This window comes from Syzygium oleosum, unplaced genomic scaffold (genome assembly GCF_021117445.2).
Source record: "Syzygium oleosum isolate NSW1041296 unplaced genomic scaffold, Sole_v2.1 Sole_v2.07, whole genome shotgun sequence".
In the NCBI taxonomy this organism is placed as follows: Eukaryota; Viridiplantae; Streptophyta; class Magnoliopsida; order Myrtales; family Myrtaceae; genus Syzygium; species Syzygium oleosum.
In genome coordinates, this window is record NW_026607491.1 from 7,459,836 (window position 1) to 7,477,582 (window position 17,747).

Sequence of the window (17,747 nt, forward strand, 5' to 3'; positions counted from 1 at the left end):
GGAAATCGCAATCGACCGTGGATCGATCCGCGCTTTTGTCGTGGAATCGAAGAGATTTGCATTGTGTTCTCGCTGCACCTAACGTTCTGATCGTGCATGCAACGACTTTTTGTGGGGTAGGCCCTTTGACCGGTAGACGTTGGTAGATATGGTTTGAAACTTTCTCGCTGGATACACGTGCATATAATATACACATACTTACATATATATATATATAAATTATTAGTTACCGTTAATTAGATTTCTATACATATAGGCATTTTTCCCGCGCGTGCTTACTAAGAATATCGCTTAAGAAAATGAATCGACAAAAAATATTTTTCTAGTCGACGGAAAATCTATGCTTAAATTCAGAAAAATGATTTCGACAAAAAATAAATTCAAAGAAAATATTTTTCACTTTAAAAAATTAAAAATTATTTTTCAAAATATGAAGTAACTCTACGATTGAGTACAGAAATTCCAACGCTTGTTTAGGGTTCCCAATGTTCAGGATTAGGTCCTTGGCATCTGGGTCCGGATCCATCGAGGCGGGCCCGTGACGTCAGTGCCGATGCTCGGATCCCCCGGTGCCCACGCTCGGGTCTGTCGAGGTCGGGCCCAAAGCCCTCGTGACCGGGTTCCACAAAGTTGTTTTTTTAATCGAATGATAAACAAATTCGCTTAACAAATTCGATAAACCCGGGTTCTTTTTCGAAAGAAATCAACTCTGATTTTTTTTTTTTTTTTGGTCAGACAACTCTGATTTGATAATTACTTATTGTTGAGCCGGAATTCAAGTCATCTTTATATTATTATCTATTTTTGGCACTTAACATCTCAAACCACCACGCTCAAAATCAGGGGCTCCTCCGTCCAACGGTTCGTGGTCTCGTCGTTGGCCTGCTCTGCTCCGCTCTCCGACCACCGCGGACATGGTGGAGGACTCGTCGAGCTCTTGAACCCGCTTCGCTTCCCGCGCGTTTCCATTGCTCCGCCGCCGCCGCCGCCGCCGCGAGGATCGTCCCGGTAACTCTCTCGCCGGTCAAATCCGCGATCGTTGCGCTCCCGAGACCGTTGTTTTCTCGCCGTCTCGTTTGATGTGATTTGAGTCGCGTTTCGCGTGCAGTCGATTTCGGCGCCCGCCGTTTGCCGATTCCGTCCTCGGAGACTGAGATCGTGGAGTTCGTAGGTGAGATTTTCGCTGCTGTCTCGTGCCACTTGTCGTTTCCAGAGTCGAAGCTATGGCGCAGCTGAATTTGAGCCTTCGCTGATGCGTCGTACAGCTTTGTCCTCGGAGTTATTAGTTAGTTTTGCGAGCATGATCCACGTGATTGTGATCTTTTCGGACCGAATCATGCTTCACCCGTCGTGAAAATTTGCTAAATCTTTGGAGCAGTGGATAATCTACTCAGATACCGTGTGGCTTTTTATGCTGCGAATTGGCAGATCGATAGCGTGAAATGTGGCCACCGACTGCAACTCCGCAGTCGTGATTCGTTGCGACTGATTCAAGGATCATAGAACTAGGAGAAGTTAAAGAAAAAACAGACAGCAATATTGGTTGGTTTTGCATAGTTAATTCTTCGCGTGATCATTAAGTAGGAGATGATGGGAAGTCCGAGACTCTGCAATAGTGTTTCATTATTTCGATTTTTGAAATATATAGTTGTCAATAGGAAATTCTGAATCACACCGTTGCTTACGGGTCCTCGATAGACGAGATTCTATGTTCTTATTCCATGTATTAGAGATTTATATTGACGAGTTTTGTTCCTTCTTTTCCTTGCACCAGAAGGAAGTTGTATAGGTGTGACATATCGTTTCTGTCTGTAGGGTCTTCCTGCTTGGCAAGTTGTTGCTAACTATATCAATTGCAAAGTCATGGTAATGTTTCATGGAGCTGGTTTCTTCTTGATAATATTCCTTTGATGAGAAGAATGAGTTCTAATGGAGTGGTTCTGTATCATTTGCACACAGAATTTCCTGATTGGAGCTTTTAAACCGCCATGTACTATTTCGATCTCATTCGCGGATGGAAGAACACGCAAGCAGGTATCTCTGTGCTAAAATACTGATGAATATCTTGCAAAGTACAGTTGAGCCTGTAACATGCAAACTAGTTCTTTGAATGCATGAAATTGTTGGTTTTTGGTTGGGGATCCTAAGGATAATCTCAGAGTAAGACATTAAGATCTGTAGAAGGAGCTGATCTGATGATATTTACAAAGTTCAGGAATTAGTTGAATATCTGGAATTGACATAGAAAGAAGTTGTAAAAAGGATGTTCTTAACTGAATATATGGAACTTAACATCATTTAGCTGAAAATACAATGGTGCTCATAAAACCTGTTAATACGACATATCATAATTTACTTCAAGAAACCTGTCGTCATAGGAACTACATGTTGATAGAAACTGTTCTCAAATTAGCAAGATCTCATAGTGCAATGAGTCGTTCCTGCTCAGAAGCTTTATAGAAGCTGATAAGAATGACTATCCTGTCAGCCTACAGTGGAAGAAGTTAAGCAAACTTCTATTGTCAGAGCTCTCCCTAGTAGCTCAAACCTCGTAGGCATAAGCATAGCATGAAAAGTATTTATCATCGATAAAAATTTGCATTGACTGGGTAGAACTGAATAGTTATCACACTAGAGGCTTGAAGTACTATTTTGTAAATTAAAGTTCTGATTAAAAAAATTCTCATGGTTAAATCTTGGATTTTCAGCAAGCTTTTCGTGGGAAAGGAATTTGCTGAAAGCTGTGTTTCTTTTACTGTACATAATGTGTTCTGGATTTTAAATATGATATAGGTACCGTTGAAGAAGGACAATGGTCAAACAGTCATGGTTCCTCTGTTCGAAAGTCAGGAGAGTATAATTGGAGAGGTACTTCATGGAGTTTGATAAAAACTCCTCTCATCAAGACTATATCTTGGCATATTTGTTTTACAATTAGATGTTTAGAATGAGGGTGAACTTTTTGTGGAATGCTTGTTAGGTTGTTGTTGAACCATTGCAAGGGAAGAAGGTTGAGCACATTGGTGTTAAAATCGAGCTCCTCGGCCAGATAGGTTTGCATATTGTCTTTTCTTTTCTCATTTCAAGACCAAAGAGAAAGAAGAAAAGCAGAATAGAGAAAGCTTTTCTTAAGTGTTTATGTTGTACGCATTTTAAGGTGTTGTAGATCTTAAAAAAAATTTCGCCAAATATACTTGATAAACACAACCTAACGAAGCTATAGCACAACACATTTACTACATGGCTTCAACTATATTAAATGGACTCTTAGTCTGTTAAACGAAGGAGGAGACGTCTTTTAAAGAACTAGATTGATTCTGCAAAGGGCATGTGTTTGCTTGAGGCTTTTTAGAAAAGTCAAGTTACCATTCACCAAACTTGTCTGTGTTTCAAAGCAGTAGTTACATAACTTGTCTTTTGCACCCATAAGTAAAGCCAAATTCTTATACTACCATCTAGATCATATTACAAACTGGAAAGCACGGTACTTACCAATGTTTCCTGTGTTCCGGAAACTCATATTGTCTTATACGGAGCACACAAAAAGGAGCTGTCTAGGTCAGTAATGGATTTTCTCTGAAAAAGAGCAGAAAAAGATGGCTCCACCACCAAAAAGCTTGAAAGACATAGGAAATGGGCACACCGTAAAGGCTAGAAGAGCTAATGAACTGGGAAACCAAAATTTCTGCATGAGAAGGGTGAGAGTATGGGGTGGCCTATAGAGCATGGATTTAATTATCGTGTTTGTTGCCTTAAAATGTCAATAAGCTGCAGTACACTGGTATCATCTAGTTGCTGATCCCTTTTCCTCTCACTCCCTGGTCTTAAATTCTCATATTAAGTCAACGTGATTTTCCTTTACTCACTAGTATCTACTTTCCTATACCATGATAGACCTCCACTGTTATAGAAGTTTTGTGCAAGTTATTTTTCTTTGGTCGGAGCTAAATAATCATGGAACAAAATTGGAGAGGGACTAATGTTCATTCTTTTTCTTAAGCTATTGGGAGACTCTCTGATCTATTTATCTGATAACTCACATGGTCAAACAACTGGAAACCTCAATCGACGTGAATTCTAGCCTCTTAGTAGTTTTTCTGAAGTGCTTATTTTTGTCACAATGAATTTGATCTTGTTCTGAATGATTAAATTGTAAATGATGATTGTATTTCAAATCAGGATTCATGCAGGCTTTTCCTAATATCTAGTGAGTCTTCTGACAACAACATTTCCATTTCATTTTTGCAGAATTGTATTTTGACAGGGGCAACTTCTATGATTTTACTTCTTTAGGTGAGTGAAGGACTATACAGTTACATAGATCATAAGTCCTTCACGATGTCAATAATATGAGTCAGTCCATCAACCCCTTTGCTGATAACTAATTACTCTGTGCTAGAATCTTCTAGTTTTTTTGCTATTCAGTTTCAATTACTCATTGAATAATATTGGGTCCCAATTATACATGACTGCCAACATAAATTGTGCAGTGCGTGAACTTGATGTACCCGGTGAATTATATGAAGGAAAAACGTACCCCTTTGAATTCTCAACTGTCGAGATGCCCTACGAATCGTATAATGGAGTCAATGTAAGACTCAGGTAAGCATATACTGGGGATTTAGAGAGTCATTCTCTACTGGTTTTTTGGGATTTCCTTCTCTCCTGGGTAATGTGTTCATTCTTTAGGCATTAGATTATTTGCTCCACTTTCATATGTCTGGATATGTCCAGTTTTAGATATTGGTGAATCGCAATCCAGTGCACACACTCAGGAGACATAATTATTGTGAAACTAGTGTGAATGTGCTTATTCGAAAAATTTAAGGGTTAGGCTATGAAAACAGTTTTTTAATTAGGTTTGCTTTCGCGCAAGCCTCATAAAGCTTAACATGGAAATAGGCGTCATGCCTTATATGTAGAAGCTCAATGTCGTCCCACAATCAATGATGGAAGAAAAGTTATTCAATCAAGCTGAATTTCTTCAGGTCAAAAACCTTTGCGACATTTACTTTTTAAAGTAGTAACTAAAGGAGTGCTAGGATTGACGTTGGCAGTAGTTCTCCTGGACCGATATTTTTTCTTTGTGTGAGCAGCCAACCTTCTTTGCTAGGACCCTTTTCATCAGTGTTGGCTTGAATTTGTTGAGTGCATCATCATATACTGATAGTTTTAATGTGCGTCCGAGAACAGAGGTGCCAATTGGGGAAACAAACAGTAACAAGTCCAGCTCTTCTTTACACACTGCAGGTACATTTTGAAAGCAACGATTAGCAGAAACATTGTCAGCAACATTGTGGAGAGCCAGGATTTTGTGGTATTGACTGAACCTGCTCAATCAATTTCTCTGGGAACTTACGTCACTAATTTTTTAGAGCACATGCTAATCATGTTGCTGCAATAAATGCTTTGTGCAACGGCAACCTGTAAAATCATCAACCTTGTATCTCTTTCATAAGCCTTAAAAGAAGGATTTTCTTCTTCTTCCCCCTTCTTGAAGGGAGTGTTAGATCGTATTAATTTTGTTACTTTAGTAGATGGGCTCATTCATATCTTGAACTGGCACTGAGAATAGGAAGTACCATATAATCCAAAATTTTCCTATGTTGGGTCGTGTCTGGACAATGGTAATAGGTTTTTTTACATCTCAATTTAATTAAATGCAGCATTCGTTTATTTTTTGGGACAATTTCAATCAAATCAACCGGAATGAAGATGTGCACCTGATTTCTGAGATATGATCCTTCCTGACATCTACAGGATCAAATTAGATGTAACTCATTTCAGTACTTCACACTTAATTGCACTTGGTTAGGAATCCAGATAGAACCAATTAAGGATTGACTGGGCTGAATTTTTAGGATTTAACTGGGTAGGTGCTCTGCCAAATAATGCTGTTCTCTTCCTTTTCAGGTCCGGAATTACACCCCACTTCCACCTATCAATAACAGCATCAAGGTGAGGCATGTTCTGATGATTAGGTTATCATAATAATAGCTGATGGAAATATCATCGGTGGACGTATAGTCTATTCTTCCATCCTGCATAATCTTTTGCTGCCTTTAGTTGCTGTGTGACTTCATTTGGCTAGAAATGTTGATTAATTTCTAAAATATTTTCTTCAACTTGTATCGATGCTAAGTATTCTATTCTGTAGACCTGGTCTATTTAATGAGTCACAGACTTTCATGTGAAGTCTTTTTTAACTTATTGGATGCATGCAGGTCATCATTCTCAGGTTTTGATTTATATGTCATTATCACCAAAAGCTTCTCCACTTCATGCTCTAATTATCTAAGATTTGGCTCCTCTTGTCTGAACCATATTATTCTTCCTGCATTTTTTGTTGTGCACTTTCTTGTTGATCTGCTCTGTGGAGTGTGCAAAATTGGGCTTCTCTTCTTTGAACCATATTGTTCCCGCTTGTTTTGCTTCTTGCAGATGGAAGTTGGGATCGAGGATTGCCTACACATTGAGTTTGAATACAACAAAAGCAAGTGAGTTAATACACTCCTGATGCTGATGGATTGATTTGTCATGAGAACCTCCTAAGTTCCACATGAGGGTTGGACTTCACATTTTCTTACGGTGCTTGGTAATTTCAGGTATCACTTGAAGGATGTTATAATAGGCAAAATCTACTTTCTTCTTGTAAGAATCAAGATAAAGAATATGGAGCTTGAGATCAGGCGTCGAGAATCAACTGGATCAGGCCATAATACCTACGTTGAGACGGAAACCCTAGCTAAATTTGAGTTGATGGATGGCGCTCCAGTCAGGGGTATGTCAAATAGTTTTGCAATCAATTTGGCTAACAAGTTTGACGCTACAAGTGCTGCTTTTGACCGATAATTACAGAATTTCTAACCTCTTATTTTTTGTCCAAGTATATTACAAAGTTGTCTGGTGCTGTTTCTAACATATCTCGGGTTAGTATTGGCTGCTTTTAGGGTCTTCTATTTCCCTTTGTGTGCAGTTATTAAGGAAACCGTGTAGCTGGATTTGCTTGAAATGTGATAGTCAAGGTCAAGAGAGATGTACTCTTTTGGCGAATCGTCGAGATATACTAACATATGCAGTTCATTAATGTTCTTGCAGGCGAATCGATCCCAATCAGATTGTTCCTGAGCCCATACGAATTAACACCAACGTATCGCAACATCAATAATAAATTCAGTGTGAAGTATTATCTAAACCTCGTTCTAGTGGATGAAGAGGACCGGCGGTACTTCAAGCAGCAAGAAATGACAGTATACCGGCTTCTTGAAACTCCATGAATCTTTTCCCGGCTTGTACGATCTCATTGTTCGATTCAGGGAAGAGATTGCACTTTCCAACATTGGACTGAACCACTCATCCGGTTTTACCAAGGAACCAAGCACACCCTTGTGACATCTAAAGAGCCACTTAAACGAGAGACGGTCGATTCCCCGTTTTTGGTTTATCTATGGGCCAAATCGAATAGACTCTTCAAGTTTGGCCCCGCCCTCGATTCAGCTGGAAGAGCGTCTTTGTTCTCGTGGCTGTCGTCCTCCGTGTTGTGGTTCGGGGCATGTTTACCATCGGATCGCATTCCATCCGATCCCGTGTGTCCTTTATTATTCCGTAGGGCAGCTTTCCGCGTCGACGGAAGCCTTCGCATCTGTTTTTGTGTGGTAACTTTAGATTCATACTCGTTGAGGAAGACAAAAAGAGTAGGAGAATCTAATTCTGGACGTGTAGCATTTGAAGGGATGCACTTTATAGCTTGCTGTAGTTATATGCGCAGATTGAACAATGGTCCTGGTTTTTTGGAACGATGCCGATCGAGCCATTCTTTACCACGTAGATAACATGAACTGCTTCTGTACGGTCGAAGCAATACCGACCCCTTTCTTGTTCTTTTGCTAAGTTCGTCCGAGAGAAGTTGAATAATTCAAAGGTGCCTACCTTTCATTGTTTTTTTTTTTTTCTTCTCTCTTTTTTGGGCAAAAAAGTGAGTGATGCCGACGAAGCAATCACGAAATCACACGTGGGGGTGGTGGGGCTGGGGGGGGCCTGTTTGGGCTTATTTTCGGGCTCTGCTATTTTGGGCGAGGACGCGAATCGAAACCGCGAATTAGAAATTGCCGACGTCGATGAATAAGAACTCTCGAGCGAGGCGGGGTTTTTTTTTTTGACTTTTGGTTCGAAATTTCTTGAGCTTATTATTATGTGCATAATATAAATGTGTACGCAGCAGTAATTGCGGAATAATCAACGGATGGAAATACCACTAAATGAAAAAGGAGCGGTATTTAATAATTTCGATTTGGTTTACGGAAAGGAAAAATCCTTTTTAGAATTGGAAAATTATTATTATAGAGGAGAGAGAGAGAGAGAGAGAAAGATAAGAGAATCGGATGCGCTGGGTGGGCGGGTTGGGGTGAGGGGAGGGTGAGGGCCCACCCCGACCACTCCTTCAATATTTTTTTTGGTGGGGCGATTATATATAATCTCGCCGAAGCGCGACCATTTCTTACACACGCACACACACATACGCCCATTTGCGGTTCCCAACCATTCTCCTCCTCCTCCTCCTGCTCCTCCTTCGTCGCCATCATCCTCTCTCCCACTTTGAATCCCTCCCTCTCTCTCTCCATCTCCATCTCTCTCCCATGGCGGATCAGCTCACCGACGATCAGATCTCCGAGTTCAAGGAGGCTTTCAGCCTATTCGACAAGGACGGCGACGGTCTCTCTCTCTCTCCCTCTCGGCGTCTGTTCGGCCTTTCGTGCTTTTCTTCTTTTTTTTTTTCTCCCCTCCCTTTCTTTTCCTTTTTTCGGCAGATCTGGTTGTTCGGTTCTATCGATCGCGCGATCGCCGTCCGGTTGCTCCGATTCGGTTCCGTTCTCGCGGTTCCTTCGGTGATCCGAGGCGCTCGTCTCGCCGTTACGCTTGTCGTTCGCCGCGCGCGCGTGATCCGAGCTTTAGTCGACGGAGGGGGTTGGGGTGGGGGGGGGGGGGGGGGGGGAGATAGGAGATTTCCTCGGTCGTCGCGTTGCTGTCGATACATGCTCCCTTTTTGTTTCCGTCTCTCCCTGTGTCGTGCGATTGGTCGTGCCTTCCCGTGCTTGCTTGTCGTGCGGGGCGATTTCTTCCGATTCCGGTCGAATTCGCGGTTTGTTGAGGCGTGAACCTACCTACCTGTTGTGTTTGTAGCTTCGGGTTTCTTCTCTATGCGGTCCAGATTCGGAGGTGCCTTGTCTAGCTGGTTTGCTGCTTCTGGTCGTTCTTTGTTTTTCTCCGGTTCGTGCGTGATGCGTTGCGCTGTCGAGTCTTCCGTCATCCGCGGGTCGCTTGGCCTTCGTTTGATTGTTTGGCTGCACGATGCGGCTGAAGGATCGTATGCGCGCTCGTGGATTTGTTTTCGATTTGATCAATTTTTCCCGTGCGTGTTCCTCTTTCGGAGTTTTCGATCGTCCAGATCGCATTCGATGTTGGAGGAAGTTGAAGTTGGCAGTTTCTTGATCTCGAGTCTGTGATCACTGTTTTTTTCAAATATTGAACTAATTTTTGGACTTTGCTTATTATGTTGTGTTTAGCTATGATGATGTCTTTATTTTAATGTTTGCAGTGTGATGAATATCTACCTAAAATGGCCCCGGTATATGGTGTGTTGAATTTACTTAATCGACAGAAGAGTGTTGTCAATTGCTTCAATGAGAGAATCTTGAGAGGATTTTGCTAGTACTGGTACCTCTTCAGTTCTGTAGGTTCTGGAGATGCATAATTGCCAAAGCATCTATATGAGCAATTTTTGTGATGTGAATTGAATAATAGGATACTTAATTGCATCAAGCGTTAGAGTCCATGCATAACGCGACATGGACTTATAATTGTACCTACATTCTACCTGCACGACAGAATTCTAGAAAGGGTAACAATTCGAATTATGGTTTCTTTTTTTTCTTTTATCATCTATTTTTCATCATCTTCAACTATACAATGTGACATTTGGTCTGACCGGGGAACCCTTCTCCCCCTTTGCTCTTACTTTCCTTTCCTTTCGAGCCGAAGTCTCTTCCTAGTTCCCTCTGCTGACTCATATTTTATATACGGTGCTTTGTTTTCGTATTGGAGATAATGGTGCTCACACTTTTTCGTTTCAGGTTGTATCACTACTAAGGAGCTTGGGACTGTTATGAGGTCGCTGGGGCAGAACCCCACTGAGGCAGAGCTTCAGGATATGATCAATGAGGTGGATGCTGATGGTAACGGCACCATTGATTTCCCCGAGTTCCTTAATTTGATGGCTCGGAAGATGAAAGACACCGACTCTGAGGAGGAGCTCAAGGAAGCTTTCCGGGTTTTCGACAAGGACCAGAATGGCTTCATCTCTGCAGCCGAGCTGCGTCATGTGATGACAAACCTTGGGGAGAAGCTGACTGATGAGGAAGTTGATGAAATGATCCGCGAGGCTGATGTGGATGGTGATGGCCAGATCAACTATGAAGAGTTTGTTAAAGTCATGATGGCCAAGTGAGGACCCATCCTTTCAAATGCATCATCTTAACTATCAAAAATAAAAAAATGTAGAAAAAGAAGGGAACAGGGCAGATAAGTTCGATGAGATTTTGATTTCACCTTAGGCTTTCATCATCATTCACATTTTTAACTGTTGTCGGGTGGTCTATGTGTTCCATTGTTTGCTTTGTTTTGTAGCACTTCATTGCTATCTACTTGTTTGTTCCGTTTCTCGTTTAGCCTAAATGTATGGTAACGGTCGATATTCTGTCTGGCATTTGCCTTTTTCTTGGTATTGTGAACCTTGATTGGTCTTGAGAGGTTGGATGCTTTTGTTTGTATTGACGGATTGATCCTTATTCTGGTTGATTAAGTTTGTAAATTACTTCCTCTCTATGTCTAAGAATTCTTCCTGTTGATGATTTATCTTTTAACCTATCTCTATTTGATGGAACGTTTGTAGCTCCACTTTATATCTAAATCCGGATGCAAGCGCTTGTTGGTTTTAGATAGACATGATGATCGAAATGCCTATATCCGCCATTGAGGTGTTGGCACTGGGGAATTTGTAGTGCCAAGCCCGGGCGATTCCTAATGAACGCAAATCTACTTTTTTCCCTTCGAACCTGGTCATTAGAGATTGCCGTTTGAGTGATTTTTTTAAAATCTTTCTCCCCATTTTGTTGGAATGTGGTCTTTTAGAGGAGAGGGAAAGTGTCAAAATTAGTCCTGGTTTTGAATTCTTTCCTTGGTTATTTTGTTTGCTTTGGTTTTTCAGGTCGATTGTGATTATCTGACTTCACCGTGAAATATACCTGAACTGACTTAAAATGGAATTATAGAAAGCCACCGAATCAAATTTCTATATGGAGAATCAAATCCCTGGAATTACTGAGCTGCCGTCCTCCATTGGAAAAGTGTCGCTCGTCTTCTCCTCTTTCCCATTGCGACTGAGATTTGACGATACCTTGTTAGAAACGCACTACGTATGTGGTGATTGGGTTTGTCTGCCACTGCCAGTGTTGTAGGGCAGTTGCTTCTATTTTCAGAAAAGAATAGCGAGGCCTAGCAGAATTTTCAAAATACAAGCTGGAATCTGAAGTTGTTAAACGCTGACATTTGAGAAGCTGTGGGTGGATTTTGCACGTTTCGATTTTTTTTTCTATAAAGTCTTTTTGCAGACGAGCAAATTTAGTTGGAACCATGTGGATTTTACTTGATCAAAGCGACATAATGTGGCTCGCCAAGCAACTATTCCGTGTAGCATTTGGTGCTTTATTGAGTGGAGATGTGTTACGGAGGTGAATCGTCTTTTGCCTGCCTCGACTTATATTTCTGAAAGATGGCTGAAGGATCGCACGGGGGATAAACTAATCAACCTGTTTTTGCTGTTCATCATTCGGTTTCGCCTTTTTTTGCTTGTTTGCCGTATCGAAGTGACCTTCAACTCGCAAAAGCATCTTGACTACGGATGTGATTGGATCGTCCCTTAATCGGCTTTACAAGGACATGAAGATGTAGATCTCGGTTAACATGGCCCGCGTCTGGTCCCCGAAAGAAATGCAATAGCATTGCAACCAATGGATGGCTAAATCTCGCGTACTGCGGGCGATATGGCCGTTGTGGGAGAGTCTTTCGTTCGATTCCATGTTATGCCATTGGCACTTTTTTCTCTTCCCTTCGCCAGTAAAACCCTCATCTCTAATGGCCGCAAAGAGAGAAACAAAACCATGTCTAGAGTCCACTGTTGTCAAGCAGATAGGCTATTGTTGCACCCGAACAACCAGGTTCGTGAGCAAAAGAATTGCAGCAGTAGCGATAAGGGTCGCACAAGGCAATTCAGAGTACGAGAGAATGGCGATGTCCTCTCTACCGTGGTTGATTCTTTATCTAGACCCGGTCCGGGATGGATCAGATGATCCAACCCATCGCAAAATGTGTTAGCGCGCATGCGAAATTCACCAAATCTCCAGACGACAACCGAGTACGGCATGTTTATTGTTACGGTGCTGATAAATTTGGTTTTCGTGCTTTTCTTTTCCTCAGGAAACAGAAGCACGGGGAACAGATGAACGAATGATTGTAGCTGCTAGCACAGACAGGGCGAGGCAACATCTATATATGCTACCGCTGATGTGCATGCCTCCTACGCTGTCCTGTAACGAGACTTGATATATGAGATTAGGAAGGCCAATAAATAAAAAAGGCAAGAGTCTCAATTTGAGTTTATCTTGTCCTGGGACTGGATCCGCTATTCGCCATGTCTCGCTGGAAGACGTATTGTATTAAGTTCATCCTGGATGAGATTATTTGCTTTGCTAGAACGTGGAATGTCTACGGGACTAAAAGACTGCCGAGATAAGGAATATTGAGGTCACAAACATCGACTATAATCAATGACAACAATCGCTCACCTTTGAAGAAGAATAGGAGATGATGAAAATTTCGAGAATTACTGTTACAAAAAGCATATTTAACAAAACCAGAAGCTAAATTCAAGACATGGAGACAAAAAACTAAACGTCTCGGCACCACAGGACCAGCCACCCCCAGTAGGCTATCATGTTGGCAGGTTAACCTCCATCGGCGAAGGCTAGGTATTAAGCCAAAGTTCAGCAGAGAAGATAAGCGCTAGCCTATTTCATAGAACAAAGCGGTGCTACGCATTTTTCAAGCTTTCGGCAGAAAATACGGTCCAAAAGTCTGATTCTGAAAGAATATTTACAACACTCCCTTTGTCATACTCAAGTCAAATACGATGCAATAATTTGCTTGTTGAAATATTGAGCAGATTGAGCTCGTGGAATGCATCAGGGATTGATAATCTGCTGCAAATGACAGCGGCATTCGTGTATAGATCTCATAGGCGACTAATCAATGCAAATGGCCCGCTTTCTTTTTCACACCAATAAACGAATTCACTCATCGGTTTCCAACTAGGGATGCTGCAACAGATCCGGATTCTTCTCTATAGCAGGAAATAATTTTCATATTCCTTGCTAATGTAGAGTTAATTTACATCGAGGACAACAGCTTCAAAACGATACTCACCTTCAAAAGTCAAGCAATAAAATGAAACATAGTGATTCTTGAGTACTACAGCCAAGCAGAGGGCTGTATATGAGAGAGTGTTGTTATTAACGAGACAACTTTGCCCAAAAGAGAAGTCTTATCTTTACAAAGTCAGAACAAAACGAAATATTTACCTTCTGAGCTGCTTGTAGAGCACAACAGTTACATACTTGGACTGAAACCTATGAGTCAATCCCAAAGCAACTACAGACTGAGGGGTCCTTCCTTTCTCTAAGAAAAGGTGATTAAGCACGACATGTTGGGGCTTGACCGGAGCAGTTTCATCTGAATTTTCTGTATCCAGAACAGTTAGACGAAGCTGAGGAGGAATCACCACCGGCTCCTTCGCAAATTCTTCCTCGGCCGGAAGCACTTGACTGTAGCTAGAATCAGGTGATGATGGAACCTCAAACTCAGCCACACTGTCCAAGTTTTCGGGAACGTAATCCTACAGAAGTGATGGGACAATAATAAGTCAACTAGGGTGGCTAAAAGAATCTCAAATTACAAAGCATTTACCCAACAATACGTGTGTGTGTGTGTGTGTATCGAACATTAGCATCTATCACATGCATCTACAAGTTTATATTTTGCTTGCCTCCAGCATAAAAAAGTAGGCTATCGCAAACTTGCCTTACCCCGCTCCAAACAAAAAATCCCATCCAAAAGAAAGTGACAAAGAAGATGGCACTGCTCAGAGTTAGTTATCTAGTATCCAGTTAATATTTGATCAAAATCTGTTCATTTAAGAGTGTACCAAAAGAAGTACAAAAATTATGAGAAACCAACCATAATAGCAAGATTAGCATCGAAAAAGATGTTATCATTTTAATAAACCAGCCACCACTCTTCAAATCTCTTTAATGTCGAAAAAAAAAACACTCTCCCTATCTGTTGCGACATTTCGGATTCACAATTTTGCTTGTGTAACTGACTTTATCAATGATACTAAATTGGCGAATAGGCCCCCAAATATCACATGAAAGCTAAATTGAACCACCAAAAACCAAGTCATATAAAGTGGAGGTATCATCCGTCAAAAACAATCACTTACACAAAGCACACGTCTCGCCCCCTTTAGATGCTGACTGGGTACAATTTATTAATGCATGAGAAACAATTTTGAACAAGGCAGTACTTAAATCACATTCACATGCACACAATGTACAGTTACACAAGCCCCGCAAATTTATAAAGTACTCACATCAACCTCCAGTATATTACAAACTTGGCCCATCTCATCGGTAGTATGGGGGAGATCTGGACTATATCTCCATTGACCATCAACAATGAACTTGTAATGGTATACGCCAAATCGTAAGACCATGAGGATAGAGTAATCTTTACCGGATCTCTGTAGTTTTCTCCTGCAATATAAAGTAATCAACTAACCGGCTTTAGTCAGCTCGGACGCTTTTTCTTCCAACTGGTTTTATAGAAGCCAACAACCATAACAAATGGAAAGATTGCAGTCCTCACCTAGATCCCCAATTGTCCCATGATCCTTCTACCACCACATCACTGCCACCATATTGCCATGCAATGACCGTGGGAATTCCGCCCTCAGAAGGATTATCAACAATTCCTTGAGACTCATTCTGCCTACTCTGATTAAAAGTGGCGGGGCCATCACTTTTCTGAAACGGAGGTGTAGGAATCTAAATATGACAAGATGGAAAGCAACTCATCAATTGAAAGCATTCTCACGAGCATTCATCTAAAAGTTTAAGACACGATTCACGAAACATATCCTTGCAGCCCATCTTTCGAACTACAATAGTGAGTAAAAATTCAGATGTGATTCTTAAACATGCATGCCGGGATTGCAGATAGTTCAACAAGTACAAAAGTAGGCAGGCATATGAGGAAGAATAAGCACCCTGCAGAAAGGCAATGCCCGTGAAATGTAAAGTAAACTCAGAGCAAGTAAATCAAAGGCAGATGAGAACACTTATAGAATCAAAGTAGAGTCTCCCGCTTGCAAACTACAGAAGTTGCAGTTGTTACAGACTGATAGCAAACTCCATCACGATCTTCATCTTTTTTTCCTAAGACATCACAAGAACATCACCCAAAAAGAGAGAATGTAGCTCTTCACACTGTAAAGGGGTAAAGCTATGATCTTATCCTGACAAAAGAATCGCCAAAGAAACTAAACCTTGACACTCTCGAGAGAGTACTTGTCAAGTAAAGGCGCACTGACAAAAGCTCCTCCAACAAAACAAAAAACAAAACAAAACAAAAAGGGTAGCTCGCTAAGGTTCTCCAAGCATCTCTAGTGACGGTAAGATGCAGACCACAAAAAAAAGAAATTTTTTTTGAAAAAAAAAAGAACAGATATACGATTGCCCACAAAGCTATCATAAATCTTCATTTCTAGGGGGATAATACACGAATATTATATACAGCATAAGCATTCACTATCCTGAAAGCAGCACGAAATGGAAAAACGAAACGCCCCATGAATTAAACGGAGGAGCCAAAGATCAATACACAACAGCACGTCGTATTCATCGCCGACAGATGTATGCACCCGATCGGAAAACAAGCACGGACAACACAACCATAACACGCGCGCACTACATCCAGCGGCAGAAACAACATGATCGATGGACAGGTCAAAAAAAGTCGACCGCGATCAACGCCCGGCATCACACGGAACAACGACCGTACACGCAAACCGCGCAGCGAGCGAGAGCGAGAGCGACATGGAATGACCTGAGGAGCGAAAACGAGGGGCGACGGAGGAGCGCGCGCGGCGGCGGCGGCGGCGGCAGCAGGAGGAGGAGGAGGAGGAGCGCGGCTCACGGATTCAGAGGGCGGCGCGTGCGGGGCCGGCGCGTGGTTCTCGCGGGGAGCCCGCCCGCCGTTCGATCCGGCGGCGGCGTCGTCGCTCCCGGCGTCGTCGTGCGGGCCTTCCTCTCTGCCATTAGCGTTTCCCATGCCTTCGCTCGTAGATCTGCAGATCGCGGCTCCGACTCGCACCAAGCCAAAGCTACGGCGGAATGGAATGCAATCTATTACACCATTCACGCGCACAACACCCCCTCGGTTCCGATGCGTAATACGTACATAGATATAATAATCACTGGTGCAGCTTCAGAAGGAGAGAGAGAGAGAGAAGCGAGGAGGAGGAGGAGGAGGTGCGAGCGGAGCGAGAATGGCGGGCCGGTCCGGCGATCAGAGCCGTCGCATTCCGATTTGCGGGGGGCGACGATCGTTCAGCGCCGCCGCAGCACCGCCGGAGACGAAGATGCAGGCTTTGGGAGAGAGAGAGAAGAGAGAGAGGAGAGAGTCGTGGGAATGGAACGAAGTGGATAAACTAAACGAGAGAGAAGAAGTAATGCACGTCACGATAAGCTCACGCGCCTCCCCCGGGACGCGCCACCCACCCGCCGCCGCCCCACCCGCCGGCCGCCGGCGCGGTGGGGCCCGCCACCGTTTTTTTTTTTTGGGGGTGGGGCGGCTTTCCTAATGGAAAGAGCGGGGCTAAAATTAATTCCATTTTGAGGATTTGTTGCGAATTTCCTATTAAATTTTCTAACTTTTGCGATTTAATGCCCTGACTCTCGCCGACTATAAATTTATTTTGTTCGCGATCAAGTGCCCCGCCCCTTTTTTTTTTTTTTTTTTAATTCTGCGATCTGATCTTTGGAATTTTATTTTATGCAATCAAATCATCTGGCTGGCTTTCTCGAATTGTGCGAGCAAAGCTTCTGATCGACCACCTCCACTTGACATCGAATTGTTTAATGATGGGGGGAAAAAACGGGCAAAATCACGTTAGTTCGACCCCAGATGATCGTGAAATTAGCAATGAAAAAACGAAATTTGATAAATAAATTAAAAAAAAAGAAGAAGAAAGAGCTCTAGTTTGACGACGTTAGTCATGATGGATTAACAACGCGCTTGGTTGCACAAAATAAAATCCGGATTGCATTAATCGAGGAAGACGGCATTTGGTCGTATAGGAAAAAAAAAGTCAGAAGATAAAAACACGTAAATAAATAAATTAAGGGTTTAGCTCTACATTAAGGACGGTTTCGACGGACTTTTTTTTGCTTTTACGTCTAATTTGAATCACGTGACTCGCACGCTCCGACTTCTTTTCCAATCCGAAACGATTAGGAATTTTCATGAAATAACACTGATAACTATTGAAAATCCACACAAAATTCACACTCCGACTT

General features: G+C 42.2%; 3 protein-coding genes across 7 annotated transcripts; 2 read left to right on the plus strand and 1 right to left on the minus strand.

The window, feature by feature from the left end:
* The first annotated feature begins 782 nt into the window (after nucleotides 1-782).
* Nucleotides 783-7,799, plus strand: LOC115678383 (vacuolar protein sorting-associated protein 26A-like). Of its 4 annotated transcripts, none has more exons than XM_030601763.2 (12): nucleotides 783-1,008; nucleotides 1,816-1,866; nucleotides 1,960-2,034; nucleotides 2,794-2,868; nucleotides 2,981-3,053; nucleotides 4,249-4,293; nucleotides 4,491-4,602; nucleotides 5,251-5,317; nucleotides 5,914-5,958; nucleotides 6,442-6,497; nucleotides 6,606-6,781; nucleotides 7,099-7,799. In XM_030601763.2, exons 2-12 carry the CDS (start codon nucleotides 1,864-1,866, stop codon nucleotides 7,275-7,277), a joined length of 906 nt encoding a protein of 301 aa, XP_030457623.1. In that variant the 5' UTR covers nucleotides 783-1,008; nucleotides 1,816-1,863; the 3' UTR covers nucleotides 7,278-7,799. The 4 variants fall into 4 exon arrangements, with proteins under 4 accessions (XP_030457623.1, XP_056169180.1, XP_056169182.1 ...); XM_056313205.1 differs by having other exon boundaries at nucleotides 815-1,008; nucleotides 1,775-1,866; XM_056313207.1 differs by having other exon boundaries at nucleotides 815-1,008; nucleotides 1,778-1,866.
* A 725-nt stretch (nucleotides 7,800-8,524) lies between these two features.
* LOC115678397 (calmodulin-7) lies at nucleotides 8,525-10,875 on the plus strand. The gene is made up of 2 exons (XM_030601786.2): nucleotides 8,525-8,712; nucleotides 10,131-10,875. Exons 1-2 carry the CDS (start codon nucleotides 8,637-8,639, stop codon nucleotides 10,502-10,504), a joined length of 450 nt encoding a protein of 149 aa, XP_030457646.1. The 5' UTR covers nucleotides 8,525-8,636; the 3' UTR covers nucleotides 10,505-10,875.
* Nucleotides 10,876-12,900: 2,025 nt separating this feature from the next.
* Nucleotides 12,901-16,853, minus strand: LOC115678389 (SNF1-related protein kinase regulatory subunit beta-1). Of its 2 annotated transcripts, XM_056312988.1 has the most exons (5): nucleotides 16,276-16,853; nucleotides 15,037-15,215; nucleotides 14,762-14,924; nucleotides 13,692-14,005; nucleotides 12,901-13,536 (listed from the first exon to the last, which is right to left on the minus strand). In XM_056312988.1, exons 1-5 carry the CDS (start codon nucleotides 16,498-16,500, stop codon nucleotides 13,533-13,535), a joined length of 885 nt encoding a protein of 294 aa, XP_056168963.1. In that variant the 5' UTR covers nucleotides 16,501-16,853; the 3' UTR covers nucleotides 12,901-13,532. The 2 variants fall into 2 exon arrangements, with proteins under 2 accessions (XP_056168963.1, XP_030457635.1); XM_030601775.2 differs by lacking the exon at nucleotides 12,901-13,536 and having other exon boundaries at nucleotides 13,572-14,005; nucleotides 16,276-16,852.
* Nucleotides 16,854-17,747: the final 894 nt, after the last annotated feature.